Below are 18496 nucleotides of genomic sequence, written 5' to 3'. Positions count from 1 at the left end.
GTTGCTACGTCCATCTTTTATACAGTCTATGGCCCTGACAGGAGACTTTGGCTAATCACAGAGCTTTTCCAACAGATCAGGTGAGCTACTGGACAGAGAAACAAAGTCTAACTGGACATCAGAGTGTATCTGGTCTCATCTGCTGGGAGGGCTCAGGACAGAAAGAAGAGGTCTAAATTTTCAAATTCTGTTTTTAAGAAAAAACTATCAAATTTGGCGGAGAAAGATGCTTCCATATGGAGTATGAAACTAATCTGTATGATGTGGTATTTCCTTTAAAGACACAAGATCTCAACCCAGCTTGGGAAACTTTTGTAGCAACATGTCAAACAGTGCTCTCATCTGCCATCATCAAAACACCAAATTAGAGAATATCTTTGCCCAACATCTTACTGAGACACATCATGCTCTTTTTTTTCTTCTTTTCGGAAAGCAAACAGGTGTCATGAAGCTCAAATGGCAAACCGCAGCACTGACTAATTAGCAGAATTGAAAATAGTAATCCATCAATATGTGTAGTCGGGGCCCTGAAGCTGTGGTAAAATTAGATATCTGCTCTCAATTTGATCAGATAAATCCTTTAATAGTCATGACAACAGCTGCATAAAGCTCTGTGGAGTGAACGATGAGATCATGTGTGTTTTTGAGGGCATTTCAGTGTCGAAAGGAACCATGAAGTTCACTGCAACTCTGTTCACAAGTATTAACCTGCTTAGGTCAAGGCTTCACCTCCCTCGACCTCACTATGTCTGGAGACAGGCTTGAACTTTGCCCTTTCACTGAGAGGAGAGATCAATGAGCACGAGGCACTTGACTTAAATCAGTGATAACAAAACTCCCCGTATAAGGCGGAGGACGTGTAATTCCAAGAGTGGACGGTAGTTTACAACCCCTGCAATGAGGAAAGTCGATGCTTTGGTGCTGCGCACACTCAAGAGATTGAGGAGAGTGTAGTCCATCAATCCATCCGCCTGATTGATAACACAGAACCGTACCAGACTGCGTGTTGCCATGAGAATAAGAGGCTGCGTTTCCCTGGCAACTATTCTGCAAATATCCCGCCTTCCTCCTGTCTGCACTCTCCCCTGATGAGATTTGATGATGCAAGGGCAGCCGCAGCAGTGTTAATAGTTACACCAGTCAGCGGATAAGACGGCGCTGGAGCTGCACAATAAAGGAAACAACGAGATTAAATCAAAAGAAAGAGAGACGGAGGCACCTTCCAGGATCCCTGATTGGATTGATTGTTTAGCTTGCTGATTGTTTTTAACACCCATAAAAGCTAGAACTAATAACTGCTGGGCAGACGCTTTAGAGCTCAAATGGTGTTGCTCCAACAACAATCATCATGGGACACTTAAAGCGGAAGAATTGTTCGATTACAATGAATCAAATGGCTGCGCACGGTGTGTTCAAGTAGTGCCGGACTTAGAGAGAATTATTGCCCAACTCTGTAGCGCCCGTTTTCATTTTCTTCCCAACAAAAAGGTCAGCCTGCTGCTTTGGGTTTGTCTTTACTGTTTTGTTTAGCTCACTGTTACTGCTCTTATGGCATAGTTGTCAGTCACAGTAGGCAGATAAGGACACTCAGCTCCTGCCATCACTGTTGTGGCAGTTTTGGACTCCTCCTAACTTCCAGGTAGTCCAAACATGAACAAACAGGACATAGAGCATGAATGTAGCTGAAGCACCCATCTGTCACTGAAAGCGGCCACACCCTTAACTGTGCATAGCTTTAGGCCTCATGTATTTAAAGAGGTCGGTTATAGAAAGAAATGACCCCCCATGAAGTTATCATGGTTGCAGAAATTAGCTGTAGAGACCAAAACCATTGTTCGTATGAGACTGTAGATCTGTTTGAACTTTTTAACAGGGGGCTCAAAGGAATCGCTTTCGGAGTCAGCCTCATGTGGCCATTTAAGGAACTTGCCACATCCGTGTTGGCGTCACTTTTCAGCCCTGGAGGTTGCTGCTTGCTTATTCACACGTGGCTCATATTTGTCTGTTGGTTTAGGTGATCACTGATGTTGTTTTCACAGCTGCTGTCTTCAAGTGGGCCTAAAAAGTGCTATTTTAGGTTTAAACACAGGTTACAATATTTTTGGATGTAGCAGCAGTTTAAATATGTGTGTATCAAGCTGAATAAAATCATACCGAACCATATTTGTCTAAAGATTTTTTGCCCTTGCTGAGTCTGAATTCAAAACGCAACGCTACGTTTATTTTTTCACACCTCCGTCGTGTACAGGATGTAGAATTTTATGCTAATATCTCTCTCTCTCTCTCTCTCTCTCTCTCTGTCTTTTTCTTTGTCAGGTGGTGGGTGCTGATGCTGTAACCACTGTGTGGAGCTGACAAGCCCTGGTTGATGCAGTGAAGTGTTCCAGTGGGATAAACACAAGCGAAGGTAGGAATGAAAGACAAGGAGGGGAAAATTCAGAAAAGCAAACAGCTGAACATTTCAAAAATAAGGACGCAGCAGAGAAACACCATATGGGAGATTCGGGAAGAGACGAGGCGGATGGACGATTGGGAATAAGGAAACAGTGATGGGTAGAAAGGAAAGACGGAAGCGCAGTCGCTGCATCTGTTGTATACAGTACAGCTGGTGAATGGGTTTTGATTCACAGTCCACTGAATACCCAGTCAGTGGCTGCTGATAGATTGTGGTTAGTGGCAGGGAGGGCAAAGAGAGTTCGAATGGTGTTATTGGTGAGCTAATAGAGGTTAGACTTGGCAAAGATGAGCAGTGCTGTTTCTGTGCTCAGTAAATCCACACTGATGAAGCTTCAGGGCTGTAACAGGAGGAATCTTTCAGTGAGAGCTGAAAGGAGGCTGGGAGGCTTAGCTCTGCTGCTTGGCTTCCAATCTGGACCAGGTTTGCTTTTCAGGCCCATGTGGGAGCCGAGCTGTGTCTTTATTAAGGCTCAAGGAGCCCCTCGGTTTGGTTCCTCCTGCCGGACTACAGATGAGAGCTGTGTGCGCTGTGCAGTTGCATAAGAGAAGCACTTTGCTCCACTTTCATGCCGGCTGACTGCAAACGTTGTGTGTGTTTGCATGAAACAGAAACTGCAACCAGTGACCACCGAACACACTTCCTAATTCACAGAATGCCATGTCTTAATGCTCAAACGGTCCATCTGTGATGCTTCCAGTGGCATTTATGGGATGTACATTATGGACGCCAGCCTACAAGTTTAATAGCCAATGTGTGTTTGCGCTGCCCTATCGCAATTTCCATTCTGCCACTTAGAATTTCTTGCACCTAAGGGCCACCAGTGAGACTGAATGGCACCATGATGAAATGTGCTTTGACAAGACAAGGCCAAAGGAGCTGGGAGAGTGCTGCTGAGTGGTGAAACAGAGAAGTGAGGCAGAAAGAAGAGTTGGAGGGGATATTTTTGAGGAACCCATTCTGACGTCAGAACCAAAAAGGGAGAAGGAGCTGTCTCTTATTTGCGTACAAACTGAAATGATACAGACACACATCAGAGAAAGGCAGAAATGTAAATACCATGAACATGAATTATGCTCTGTATACCAACAGTCTCACCGAGCAAAGTATCATCTTCTGCGAACACAGCAGCATCTAGCGCAGAGAGCGAACAGAGAAAAACCACAGGTTTTTAAATAGATGTCTGAAAAAGAGAAGTGTGAAGTGGACAGACAAACAGAGAGCGAGAGAGACAGAGGGAGAAAGAGTGAGAGCAGAAGTTTACATCAGCGTCTAAGAAAAGCAGAGTGGCAACCAGTGTCACCGAGGGACTACGGTTATCATCGCGCTGAGCCGGGGTAACCTAGGACTTACTCACAGCAACGGTTTTAGAGAGCAGCAGAGAAAGAGGACGGGAGAGAAGAAACCGAGGGACAGAGATAAAGGAAGAGGTGACGCACTCAGAGGAAAAGAGGGTAAGAAGGGAGCAGCTGCTGGTTGGTTTTCTACTGTACCGATTTCAAAGCTTAACGAATGTTGTCTTTCTGTTCACCGTAAGCGTCGTGCAGTTAATTTAAACACAAACCTCACACATAGTAACGGCTGATGCATCAGATCGGTGTTGTAAGCAAATGACCCCGAGTGCGAGCAAACTGGATGCGTTTTTCTCCCATCTTCGGCTGAGACGAGCAGACGATATTGCCAGGCCAACAGTATCCTGGCAACCATCAGCCGAGCTCTGCTCTCGGGATGGACCGCATGCTGCTGCAGACTTGTGCTGATATGCGCGTGTGTGTGTGTGTGTGTGTGGCTGGTGTGAGGCTACCTCTAACACACAGACACGCTCGGCTATTCACATGTCAAAAATCTTTCATCGCTTTATACGAGGCTGTGATCTGGATCTCAGCTTGACTTCGCCTTTGCAATCACCTTGTCGGGCTGAAGATGAGAATCTGTTATTCATATATTCATAGCGCCGGTTTGGTGTGTGTCTTGGAGCAGGTGGTCTAAAAGTCAGGGCTGCGTTTTACACATTCGAACCGGCGCTCACAGGTTACAGCAGTGACTCAGCACACCGCTTCCTGGCCTCCCAACAGATTTAGCTGTAGGTAGATTAAGAAACACGACGCAGTAGATGCAGTCCTCGTGTGAAACTTTGGAGAATGTCAGCAAGCTGTCTCAGCGAGTGGACGGTGTAACGCCATCCCTGCTCCATCTGTACCTCAGTGCTGCATTGCAACACCCGTTCTTGCTGAGTAACCATGAAAAGATTTTTTTTTTTTTTTTTTGCAGGATGGGGGCATCTCGTAAACATGCTAATGCTGGCCATAAATCATTCTTGCAGGGGGAAACTGATAGGCCTCTGCTGTGTGCTAACATAGCACATAAACACACAGGGTAGGGCAAAAGGAAATGAAACTTGGCAGCTGCCTACCTTCTGCTACCAAAGTCCCTCTATGATCAAGAAGGGAGGAGACGATTAGGCAGCGAGGCTTTCATACCGGCACAGCTGAGAGTCATTTCTGAATATTGGATTCCTTTTTTAAATGTGTGTTTATTGTATATTTCTTATGTAACACACACACACACACAAAAGTCCACATGCGGCCTCTCAGTCCACCCACTCGCTGCTCTTTTAGCATCTGTTTGCCTTAAATCTGAATTTCTTTAAGTAGCTCTAAGGTTGTTAAATTCACCTCATTCTACGCTGAATGACAGCATCACGTATGTTCTGTATCAGCTTGTTCCACTGAAGCTGTACGATGATTAAAACCCTATAATGTTCACACATTGGAGATATTCTATCATTTTAAAAACACTTTTCCACTATTCAGCCTCACATATTTGGTATCTTTGGAAACTTTTGGACCTCCGCTATGATTTTGAATAATGCTCTGTGGGTTTCAACTACGTGTGGGCAGTTTGATACCTTAAGTACTGATACTACTAAGTTCTGCTACTAGCGTTAGTAGAATTGCTGCCAAAAAAACAGATCCAGCTGGGTGGTTAGGGCACATGCCTTGTGCAGCAGTGAGTTTATTTGCTGCATGTCTTTCCCTTTGCCTCTTTTCCTCTATTTTCTGTCTCCCTCCTGTTTTCTTTGGCTTCAATATGCCCCCCAAAAATGGATCTATTGTTACATTCTGGCTGGACCACACTGCCACCCTATCCATCAGCTCCTTTACACACAAAATCACCACTGTGATTTTAACATGCTTGTGATTAAATAGACAAGAGCAAAAATGGCAAATCATTTGCTGGTAATAAAACTATATTCAGAAGCCTGTTAATAATGCACTAGCTTCATAAATCATGACACATGAGTCTGCCCAGATAGCAGTTTATAAGCTGTTATTAATAATGGAAGCTGGGACTGAAGAGGCTGGAAACAGGGAACGCTGCCTTAAATTTAAACACCTGACATATGTTCGTTGGCCTGCTGATGTATATGAACAAGCATGCAGGCTTGTGTGTTCTGTCTTTCTGACCTGCAGTGCTATCTAATGAAGCTTGCATCATTGGTTTCATAAAGCCCTGGTAGCATGCTCTTAAGGTATAAAGAGCTTGTCATAAAGTATCTATAGACTAGTGGACATAAAGAGCATTAGGGGAAAGCAGTCCATACATGGCCGGCCTTTATTGGGTTTCTATAGTAATGTAAATGGATTAAGACCAGTGCTCAGCTCTAGTGAGTCCCAATGAGTGAGCTAAATGATTCACTACTGGATTTAGGTCCTCATATAATCAAATACAGCATACGCTGTGCATTGGGGGCAAACTGTGATCAGTGTCATTTCTAACTGGAATGTCTGACTTCACTCTGGACATATTGCTTAGACAGAAGGATGGAGCAGCAAAGGGAGATGGGATAATTAGATGAGTGCAGATGGGTAAAAAACTAAAACAGTCACAACCTGCTGTGTTCTCCATGTGCCTGTTGTGTGTTTTCTTGCGGGTTGCCAGGTTCTGCGTACTGTATGCATTTTGTTGTTTCCTCCCGTCCAGGTCGCCAGCCATGGGGAACCTCATTAAGGTCCTTGGCAAGGATTTAGAGAACTGTCCACATTTTTTCCTGGACTTTGAAAGTAAGTGAGCGCCAGGGTGTGTGCACGTGTCTGTGTGCTTGAGCTGTGAGTGCATGTGTGTGTGGAGCGGAGGTGTGCAGTGGGAGGTCGGTGCGTGGGGTCAGGGGAGGCGTGCTTGGAGGCGAGCTGCTGAGCTGTTGATGGTGTGATGGAGCGTTGCTGAGGGTGTGGTTCGTCATTACCAGACACTCTTTAGTCCCACTCTCAGCCCCGATGGTGTTATGCATACGAATATAAAGACAAAAAGATAAATACAACGACACAAAGAAGCATCAGCACGACTTAAAAACGGCAATATTTGCATTGGAGTACATCATTAGCTGTTAATTTTATGGGAGGGAATTTGAGAATGAATGACCTAAAAACAACCTATAATAATAATAAAAAAATATACAAGAGGGTGAGAGGGTGCACATTTGATGACAGCTTTTATCTCATGGAAACACACCTTCTTTTTTTACTTTTGCACTTCCAGTTTTCAGCAACAAGTCTGCTGACAAATGAGGACCTTCACATGAAACGGGGCAGTCCTAATTTATTATTAGCCTTGTTTATGAGGTCATGTTTGATCTCAAATTATTTTTATTCTGTCCCAGGTACATTTTTCTGTATTTGATTTTCCTTTCCCCCTCCCTAAAAGTGAGGAATAAGTCCTATTTGTTATTCTTATTTTTTTTAAAATTATTATTATTATTAGTGGCATTTTAAAGACTTTTGAATACATTCTTTTATTTATGTTTTTTATTGTTGTTTGTTTTCATTTGTGTGTTTCCAATTATTCTCATCTTATTGATTATCTCCATCAGTTCATTTATAATTCTTGGGAAATGCTCCGTTCCTACTCAGGCAAATATAATCTCATACACTTTAAGACTGATGCCAGAAAATTCCGTGTATCTGACGGTACATTGCTCTTTTTATTGTCGGTTTTGTTGCTGTATGTCGAATTCTCGTTCCATTCTGTGACCTTTAAACTGGAGGACCATCAGTGCCACAAATGAAACCTCTGAATGCTACCATGAGAGTGGGATTAAAGAAACTCTGCATCCATGTTGCCATGCTTCACCCAGGACATACTCCCACCATGCCATTCCAGCAACCTCCTCCCATCCAGTCCCCCACCTCGCCACCTTCACCACACACACACACACACACACACACACACTCTCACATACATCCACGTGCGCACAACCCCGACACCCATCCCCTCATCACCCACAGACTTCTCCCCTCTCTCTGTTCCAGGGGGCTCATGGGAAACCTCCTGAAAGTGCTGGCTTGCGCCGAACTTGAGCATGGCCCAATAGTTTTCCTTGACTTTGAACGTGAGACCATCTGCTTCTTATTTTTTTGAGTTATCCCTTTCTCTTTGTTGCCTTTCCTTTTTCGTTTTTTCCATCACTCCATCCATGTCAGCTGACCATTGTGTCATCCTTACATCCTTATTTACCCTTTAGTCCCTCCTCAGCTCTTCTTCTCTCTCCCCCCCTTTCTCTCTCGATTTCTGCTCCAGGGACTGGCATTTGAAAGTCATTTGGCTTCTTTCTAAAGGGTCTTATTCACACGCGCCACATCTTATTAGACGCAGACAGACACACAATAGCTTGGTGACACTGTAGCAAAATGACAACAATGAAGCTTTGATCTCCTGAGCTGCAAAAACTGAGGAACCATAAAGAGTGAATGCCGGTCCTGTGTGGGTTTCTGTTGCTCGGGGATGATGATGGCTAACAAAAAAGTCTATCGTCATCCCTCCACCTCCTCATCTCCTCATCCCCTTTTGTGTGTCTGACCTATCTGTGTGTCTGTGTGTGTGTGTGTGCTTTTGCACTAAACAGTGTGCAAGTGAGTGGGACTGATAAAGTGAAACTGAAAGTGATAAATAAAAATCACCCCTGTCCCTTCTTCTCTCATTTTCCCAGTCAGTGAATTCTAAACTTTGCTGTGTGAAAACTTTCATCCTAACAAGTCATTTTATTTCACTACTCAGTTTTGCAATCTTTGAACTGTTTTTGAACCACTGTATGAAAAGATCATCCTAATTTAGCATCCACTAATTACAACAGTCAAGCTGCTTGCGCGGCTAAAAAAATCTAGAATAAACCCAAATGTTAAAGGGGTTTGTCTTGAATTATTTATTTCCTTGAAACCAAATTTAGATTTTTTTTTTATTTTTATTACACTGGATTGCTTAAAATCCAAATCAAAAATCCTCTCCTGAAGATTTTAAGACTGATCATGAGACTAAATGAATTGTTAAGATGAAGATATTTTGCACCGTGTCATATTCTGCCCCTCCTCAGCCACTTTTCCCCCTTTAACAGCTGGCTTCCTCCTCCTCCTCCTCCTCCTCCTCCTCTTCCTTTACCGGCTCTGTGTTACAGCAGGAGTGGGAGAGCTCACTGCTGGCGAGAGACGTCAGCTGTCAAATAGGTTGAATTTCCCCTTCATTTATTATGCCTGTGATTCACTTTACTTCAAAAGCAAGTGGAATGAGTCAGACTCGGGAATGGCAGCTTTAGATGCTTCCCTCCCCCTCCTCACCCACCAGCCCGGTGCCATCTGTGAGCTCTCCTCCTCAACCCGGAGACACACTCACCTCTGTCACACAGCCCTGTGTTTGGTTGAAACTGCGCCGAAAGCTCTCATGAAGCTATTTACGGCTGAATTGTTGTTCCTCGTTCAAACTGTTAGGAGCAAATGTGACAACGAGTAAAATTTCGTATTTAAAGTTTCCATCTCAATGACGTGAAAATGTAGCTGCTATATTCAAGGAAAAGATCCGAATTAAACCAACTTTTACTCCTTCAAGCATCTCAAACAAATGGTTTGTTATTTCGGGAAGTGTACTTGGAGACTTGATGCCTCTCTCATGTCTCTAAGGTAAATCTGAAGCTAAAGCTAGCAGCTGGTTGCCTCAGTTTAGCATAGCATCAAAACTTAAAGTAGAAGAAACAAACGAAATGTGAGAAAAAGATTAAAAAAAAAAAAACACAATAATAAATCAACTACCAACACAGTTGAGCTGACTTATAAACATTTTACATTTCACGTGTTTAGTAAAGCCAAAAAGTAAAAATGACAGTTTGTAGTTTCACGGTGAGGACTATTTTTTTGGCTGGACGTAGCTACTTCCTTGAGTCATGTTAATAAGATGGCACTTTATGCCCAACAAAATGCCGGCCGTTGGAGAGATAACATCGACTGTGAGTCATGACAACACTGCTGCTAGGCAACAACATCATGGACGTAACCGTCGGTGGCTAGACCCCACTGATGCTAACCACTTAGCAAGCTAGCAAGCTAGGGACATAATGTAGGAAATGCAAAGGCATAATGAAAAGCTGCGAGAACATCAATATTTTTCTCAGACATTATAAAATTACAAAGAACAACTCATTACAGTGAAAATTACAATATATCAGCTTACCTTACAGTGAAAAAGGAACTTCCATGGCCTCCATCGTTTCTGACAACACGAGCAAACACATCACAAGCTTTCAGAGAATTTCCACGTTACGGTGGGAATTGCACAAAATAAAGGTGTTTATGTGGACTCTTCTTAAACATGTTAAACACTAATCCATTTGAAAATACCTATAGAAAGGCACCAAATGCAAGCCATGCCTTTTTTTTTACAGTATCGTGCTCTATAGTTACCATTTCACTGGAGTGTCTAAATTAAATGATGAATGGAAGTGACCAAGTTTAGTGTCTGATGTTTCAATTTACTGCTCACTATTGTCCATCATATAGTGACTATTGAATAAGTGAACAAGATGGTGATGTAAAAAGAATCAGAATCAGATTTCCCCTGCTTCCTGCCTTTATTCTAAGCTAAGCTAACCGTTTTAGGACTCCAGGTTCATATTCAGCACACAGAGTGAAGTCCTTTTCAGATTGGATATATAACATTTCTGCTTCATCAGTCTGTGACGGCCTTCCGTCGCTCAGATAGAGGTCACTTTTACATTATTATACCTTTTGGCTTCATTCAGACAAACCCACTGCAGTGACGATCAATATTTGGCGCATTTGCGAGAGTACAAAAAAGGTTGAAGGACCTACGAATAAACCACAGACTAAACTTATAACAAAGCCTCTGTAAGTGCCATAACAACAGTGGATAGTTTAGGATCATCAGCACTAGAAAGCAGATCATAATGTTAATGGTGATATAAAACACTGCCACAGAGACAACAGAACTCACCTGGGCAGCTTGTTCTATAGGACCACACTGCCTGTCAGATATGTGTCCTTATCCCTTAATGCGACTACATGCAGCTTCAAAGAGATATGAGATCAAACATAGTGAGATTGCTTTTGCGACTTTTACGTAAAACTGACAAGTTTTGACGCTCATTCAGACATGATGCTGACATGTTTGTATATCCTCAGATTAAAGAAGTGCATGTCTAGAAGGATTGATCTTTCAGGTCCTGGCAAGACAGTGAACTATTCCTTTTTTGCCAAGAGATCATTTAATTAATACCTAGTAAACACAATATGTTGTTGTTTACCAGAAGAATGAAGGAGCACATTAGTGAGCAGTCACCAGAAGAGCGGCTCTTGCTGTGCTTATTATGGCAGCCGGTGTGCACATAGGATGGCAAATATTCCATGATTACTAGTTCTCTGCAGGGAGGCAGTGCCTCAGGGTGCAGAAATAATCAGCAGTGCTACCTCATGTAGAGGACTGCCTGGGCACACTCCCACTCTGGCTTTATACACAGACAAAGGCAAGAGAACTAAATACAATGACGACTCAAGAGGACACATCCTAAATTGTGTCCCTCAAATGCTTAATCCCTCCCGTGTGCATGCAGCAAGACACATACGCAAACAAAGCACAACTAGAACTGGGAGGTGCCCTGCAGCAAAACGCCGAGTTTACAGTATGTGCGCTGCTCAGTGCGTACGTGTGAAACAGATAAAGACTGAACATGCCCAGAGGTTGTCCCTCCTGCTGCTTGCTTGTTTTACCATTTCTCACAATTAAACCTCAAGGGCAAAATAAAAAAAAAAAGTCTCAACCCATTCATAGAAGTGAAGGAGGGAAATAGAAAGTGAGAAAAAAGATGGATACGACTATTACATCAAACTGATGGGACAATTACACCTATCCAGGCCTGTATAAATCTCTACTGAATGGACATGAGCGACGATTACAGTTCAGGAGTCAGACACGTAATCCAAGTCCAGCCGCTTTCACAGAGCCTGAGAACCGTCAAAATTTTAAACTATTCGTTGTCGCTCCCAAATTGTTCCCTGAAGTGGAACTGACTTTCCTTGTCTGTACTCAGTGACCAAACACTGTGATCAAACCTCATTGTGTGACAGAGTGTGCCTCATAAGTCTCTGGTTGTAATTCTACGAGTAAATTGGATCATTTATTTGCTGGCCAGATTCTGACCTTCGGTATTTATGGCTGCAGGTCCACTAAGTCGGATTAAATGCAGTAATTTTCACTCGTGGAGATGTTTAGTTGTTATTGCAGTCACGCAGCGAGCAATCTGAGGTTTTTATCTGGCCTTCTAGAATATCTTCACTTCAGCTCTTCCTTCCTCACTAACGACATTCTCCTTTCAAATCTTCTCTCCCTGCTTTCTTTCATTTTCTCTCCCCGCCACCACCTCCCCTCGACATTTTCGTCTCTTCCTGCACCTTACATCACACTTTCACTTCCCACTCCCTCTCTTTCCCTTTTTTGCTTCCCTCCCCTCGCAGATGCCCAGCCCACGGAGGCAGAGACGGCCGTGTGGAACCAGGTCAGCGCCGTGCTGGAGGAGGCTCATGGGATCCTGGCCGAGCTGCAGTCCTATAATGGCGCGGGCCAGGAGATACGAGAAGTGAGCGCCGAGCAGTCGATAAGTGCTGAACGTCAATAAAGTGTCGAGCGCGCGGCGCAGCGTGGAAAGATAACACTCATGTGTGAATCACGCGGGCTGCCGGGGTGTAGTTCTGACATGTAGCGTATCATGCAGCACACACTAAATATAAGCAGGAACAGAGACGTGTGAAAGCATTTTTCAAACAAACATTTCATGCAATATGTTGTGTTTCGTGGTAATGTTGTGCTAGAGGCATAAATATCCTCCCATACGCTGGTCTTGACGAACAGCAGCTACGGCGCACAGCGTTGAGATTCAGCTTTTCCTCAGCGACACATTACTGCAAACAAGCTTCTCCTGCAGTAAATGCTGAATCATTTCCTCTCATTTCTTCCTAACTTTGAGGACTTAAAGTACGTTTTAAGGACACTATCCACATGCACCTGCAGTCATGTTCAAGCCTCAGCTGCAGTGGGGGCCTTGCTACCACTGCCAACATGCAGGAGTGTTTTTATGTTTCGCTAATTTCACCAGGACACCATATGTGCATCAATTCACCTGTAAAAATTCCCCATCAAATGCACAACTTACTCTTATTTGATTCACATTTGCTGCAAACTACAGTGCCCGGCTATTTGAAGACATTAATTAGTCTTTTGTAAAACAGATATTTCTGACCTGTTTTTAAAGATGTACATCTTAAGTAGGAACAAAGTGGCTTGGGGAATGCCATAAATAGAGTAGGGAAGTTGGAAAGCACTGAGATTGCAACTACAACAGCTTCAGTTTTAGGCATTTCATTGGCTTTGTTAAAAAAAGAAAAGAAAAAGAAAAATGGAACGTTATGTTTTAGGAAATTATGCCTCCACTTATGTGGTTTGGCGAATTCTATCTAATGATGCTAATGTTGTGTATTAGAAATTTAGTTGATAGGTTTTATTAGTAAATCCTATCTGAATCATGTTTTTAATCTGTGATACTGTGTCAGGTTTTTGCTTGTCACTGTAGCAGGAGGAGGTCCGATCAAACTGAAAGTGAAAATGTTCCACTAAAGTCAAAAATCGCTTCAAGGAAGTGAGGACAGAGAAGATGGGAAGCTTTCAAAAATAAATTTTTTGGAAAGTAACATCTGCCTGTGTTACTCGCCTGCAGGCCATCCAGAACCCAGGTGACCTCGCTCTTCAGGAGAAGGCCTGGAACGCAGTCTGCCCCCTGGTGGCCAAGCTGAAGAGGTTCTACGAGTTCTCTCTCCGACTGGGTGAGCATGGAGTCTGTTGAAAGAAATTTCAGAGAGTGATGCAATTCCCTCTCTGGTGGCCATATTGGAGGTCCAACACGAGTTAAAATATAGCTGCCAGCTCTGTAGCCCGTATCTACAGAGGCGTTACTGCTGTCAGCTACCCAAACACCAAACAAACAAGGCTTTCTGTGTGCTTATCAACATGTGCATTTTCTTCACCTTGGTAGGTGAAAGTGATGAAGGGCTAGAGAGTGAGAGAAAGAGGAGGATCCCACACATTCATGTCTGTTTGTCACACTTGGTGACAGAGATATGTGTGAAATAAGCCGCTTTGTTTTCTTATTTAGCATTCCCAGCACATTAAAGTGTAGCAGCATTGTAGTGGTTTCACAGATTAGTACTGCAACTCAACACCAGCTATTGTCTTCTTGAAAGCTATTCAACGTTTCCAGGACGTGAGACGCACAGTATGTGACAGACAGTATTGTTAACACTTGGGGACTGTGACATACACAGTCAAAAGAAAGATATTTTAATAAGAGCACAATGAACACATTGTGCACGTTCCGTTAAATAGAGGAAGATTAATTTGAAGGTGATGAAATTGTCAAGCAACGTTAAAGAGGCTTATCATCATCGTTTTACATTCAGTCCGAGAGCATTCCTCCACACACACACACACACACACACACTCACACACACTCCCTCATACACTATGATGTCCTCTCAGCCATCTCTGCAGCATCCTGACCTAGCAGCCAGGCAGCCGTTGCTACGGAAACAGTGGTACATGGTCGTCCAGCACAGAGAGAGATGGAGAGAGTAGAGAGAGAGAGAGAGAAGTACGAGCAGAGAAATGGAGTTCAGCTGCCGCCTCTGCTCTGCCTTCCAATAATACTTCGATCTCAGGGACATTGTGTTCTCAGCTTACCTTACAGTGAGGGCCAGCTAACTAATAATTGATGATTATTTATCAGAGCTAATGTATCTGTGAGATGCAGGACAACAGACATTGCGTTGCTTCCACCCTGTTAGAAAGAAAGGGATCAAGTCCTAATGACTCAGAGAGTGCAGTCGACATCCCTCCTCTTTTTGCTCGCAGCACCACCTGCGTTTTATTTCTTTATTGGATCAAAGGGGGCAGTAAGAGATTAAGAGGCTCCGTGTATCGTCTCTATATCCAGTCTGTCACTATAAACCGTCAGGAGTCAGTGAGGATGGGGGACCGTGCGCTCTGTGCTAACAGCAGGAGGGAGACTGGGGTTTCTGCCCAGGCCCTTTAGATGAAACACTTCGGCGCTGTATTTATAGAAGGCCCTTATGCATTTTTAATGCCGAGGAAGGAACGGGGCCTCAGGAGGCTTTGCTTCTGAGGCATCATTTCTACACACAGCCTCTGGGGTCTGGCTCTGGTGTCTGATTTGTTACATGCAGCAAGGCAGCAAAAAGGCTTACTTCAATACGGTGTGTGACGCAGGGGGATATGTTTGGTCACTGATACAGGAGCCACAAGGGTGCAAGGCTGTATGGTCAGTGTGATCTCTATTGAGCACCACTTACAGTGTGTGTTCATTTGTGTTGTAGAATGAAATATATTATTAATGCCTGTAGTCTTAGAGGGTAAGAAGTGTCCTGCTGAACAGCAAAACCTTAAAGAAGGTCAAAATAAGACCGCCAAGAGAGTCTGCAACCAGGCTGGCAGCTCTGACAATCTGCAGTTGGACAGTTTGAATGAAACATTAAGCAGGTAGAATGTTTACCACGCTAACCATGTCAGTTTAGACAATCAAAATAAATAATTGAGGAGTAAATTAAGGGAACAGCATTGATTTTTACACAGTGTCAGGGAGTAGCACTGCATATTTAGATAAGTTGTATGTGTAGACTGACACTACTAGTCTTCGAATGATCCCTTTAGTGCAGGTAAAATACTGTTGCTGGGCTGTAGTTTACAATTTCTAGTCACTTAAATCTTAGCAAAAAGAGACTTGCAGGAAGCTCTGAGCTCAGAGGGGACCCAACGGTTTGTTACTTCAGTTGTGCAAAAAAGGGCAGAGTTCAACAATGAACTTGTGATGTCCAGCAAAGACATGACAACAAACAACAAAGTAAACCAACTTTGTCTGTTTGCAGTAGTTAAAATCCTGCTGCTTTGTTTTCAAGCTGGTGACATGAAACAGTCTTCAGATCCAGATTAGAGAGAATTACAGCAGCCTGAGCAAAAAGAGAGATAAACGCCCGTACAGTTATGACACGCAGATCATAGCTGGAGCACATAAATGTCTGACATGGACGTATACTTGCAGAGAACGCCTTGCGCAGCCTGCTGGAGGCACTGACAAGCCCGCCGTACGCTCCCATGCAGCACCTGGAGAGAGAGCAGGCTCTTGCCAAACAGTTTGCTGAGATCCTTCACTTCACGCTCAGCTTTGATGAACTAAAGGTGAAATTCCTCTTCTTTTTTTTGTTTTGTTCTAATTACAGCCCTCAGACGCTGACCTTCACTGTACCGAAAAATCAATCTAGTCATTGAAAGGTGAAAACACGCTTAACCTCCTCTCTTGCTGTGCAGATGACAAATCCAGCCATTCAGAATGACTTCAGCTACTACAGGAGGACTATAAGCAGGAACAGGCTGAACAACCAGCAGGTGAGACCTTGGAGACGCAGCGTTTGTGTTGCATACGTGATCAAGCGTTGAGTCGAAGCAGCTTTCGCCTCACTTTCTCTCTTTAATCATTAATGACTGAAGTGGAGGTGTTCCTTTCCTCCTAACAACACAAAGAGATGTACAATCAATATTTCATTTGACATTCGAGTTACACAAATTAGAGCCACGATTGAATTTCTGATTACGCTCTCATTTTACCACTTCACCATCATCAGATTGGATGATTAATGTTTTTTTTGTTTTTTGTTTTTTTTTTTAAATATGACATCTGTTTTGTTTGTTGGCATGCAGCTGGAAGCAGAGAATGAGGTGAACAATGAGATGGCCAATCGGATGTCTCTGTTCTACGCCGAAGCAACACCGATGCTGAAGACTCTGAGTAACGCCACCACCAAGTTCGTTTCAGAGGTACGTTCTTCAAACGGTCACATCCGTGCATGTGTACATCCACTCTGTCGAGGCTTAGCTACTGAGCTTCTGGTTTTAATTACTGTCATTGAGGGAAAGCATCAAGTAAAAGTAAACTGACTTACAGGGCAGCCAAAAAAAACACATCTTGGGAGTATTTCCTTTAAGATGACAAGTCAGGGACGTAGGAAGTATTCAGATTGTCAGTAAACTAGCTCCAGTACTCGAGGACTTCCAAACACGTAAAAGCCTTCCACTAAAAATATTATGAGCAGTGAAACGCTTCCTTTTATTGCTACTCAGTTTTACAGTCATGGATTATTATTATTACTAATGCATTAATGTGTAGGTGAGATTTTACAGCTGTATTTGTATAAGATGGAGGTAATTTGAAGCAGTTTAACCTGCAACAGAGATTCATATTTAATAAGATAATTTTTGATTTGGATATTAAATCATAAAAACCTCCTCCTCTGGTGGAAATCAAGTTTATCTTTTATCTTGTTAGCGCGTCCATATGGTGTTTGTTTTATATGCTAGAAGACACATTATGAGCAAAATTAAGCAGTCATTTCCACCTCTGAACTGTAGAGTTGTGACGACAGCCTCGACAAACATGCATTCGGGGTTTCATATGTAATGAGCCTGAGGAAGCAATCCCTTCTACTTGCAGGGTGGGCCTCATGTTTCTTCTTCAGTTCCAGTTTAATCACATGTGGCTAAACTACTCCGTTACTACCACTCAACATTGTGTAGCATAGAATAAGTTTGTTGTGTTTAGGCAGACTTGTGAGTGAGCTCAGAGACTCTTTTTTTGGAGGGTTAATCACTGATCAGAGGCTTTAATCTGTAAAGCAACTAAAATACAATTGACATGTCAGACAAATGAAGCGGAGTAAAAAAAATACATTTTCCCCTGAAATATAATGGAATAGAAGTATAAAGCAGCACAAAATGGAAAGAACAAGCTCCTCAAATTTGCTCTTGAGCACAATAAGTGATTAAATGGACTCAGTTACGTTCCACCGCTGCCTAAGGCTAATGATTGATCACACGTCAAAGCCTATTGAGTGATTACTCGACTGTGCAGAATGACCAGATCAAACATTCCTCCTCCAAGAAAACACAATCTCCGTAACCATTAATCACGGCCTGATCAATACCAACATACCTCTACTGATCAGCCTTTGGTGCCTTTATGTGTTCAGTGTCAGTTTTAACCACACAAAGCAGAGCCTCTTAACTACAGAGCACAGAAAATGGAGGCGAAAAAAAACAGAGTCAAGTTAAATAAAATACAACCACTCTATAACTTTTGCAATTTAGTGGTATTAAATTTTAAATACATACAGATGTTTATTGCTGTGTTGGTGTAAAATTCATCCTGGTGTTTAGTTTGGATCTGTTGTGGTGCACTTGAGCCGTTGCCCCAATGTTGCGTGAAAACTCTCCACTTCTCCTTCCCTTTGCTGTCAAAACACAGTTAGCGTGGAGGCAGCAGTCTTTTTTTTTTGCTAACTTTACACCTCAGCGCATCCTGAAAAATACTTTTGAGACTCATGCAAAATGTAGAGGACATGCTGGTGATGATTGCTTTTCAGCCAAGTAGCTCCTCGTACTTGGACTGAACTCTGCCGATGTACTTTGTCGCCACCTTGTGGTAGAACAGTGCGTCCAGTCAGTGGATGAAATGCAACAATGGTTAGATTTGTGAGCATTATACATGGAATTAATGCTCTCTGATTCCTCCTTTGTCTTTGACCAGAATAAGACCTTGCCCATAGAGGACACCACAGACTGCCTGAGCACCATGGCCTGTGTGTGTCG

At 43.1% G+C, this 18496-nt stretch overlaps 1 protein-coding gene across 1 annotated transcript in view; it reads left to right on the top strand.

Moving 5' to 3' along the window:
- The window catches only part of LOC103370633 (protein FAM49A-like), a gene marked incomplete at its 3' end in the record, with an annotated part of 31048 nt that extends 12558 nt beyond the window's left edge, over positions 1-18490 (top strand). Inside the window, exons 2-10 of the mRNA XM_008299753.1 lie at positions 2317-2407; positions 6440-6519; positions 7765-7844; positions 12247-12368; positions 13503-13608; positions 15897-16033; positions 16163-16240; positions 16553-16669; positions 18435-18490. Of these exons, the coding sequence (XP_008297975.1) occupies positions 7772-7844; positions 12247-12368; positions 13503-13608; positions 15897-16033; positions 16163-16240; positions 16553-16669; positions 18435-18490 (689 nt within the window). The remainder of the gene's footprint in view (positions 1-2316; positions 2408-6439; positions 6520-7764; positions 7845-12246; positions 12369-13502; positions 13609-15896; positions 16034-16162; positions 16241-16552; positions 16670-18434) is intronic.
- Positions 18491-18496: the final 6 nt, after the last annotated feature.

This window comes from Stegastes partitus, unplaced genomic scaffold, assembly GCF_000690725.1.
Source record: "Stegastes partitus isolate 25-593 unplaced genomic scaffold, Stegastes_partitus-1.0.2 Scaffold1456, whole genome shotgun sequence".
Taxonomy (NCBI): domain Eukaryota; kingdom Metazoa; phylum Chordata; class Actinopteri; family Pomacentridae; genus Stegastes; species Stegastes partitus.
The sequence above is the reverse complement of the archived record's forward strand: the minus strand, read 5'-3'. Positions and strand labels throughout refer to the sequence as shown.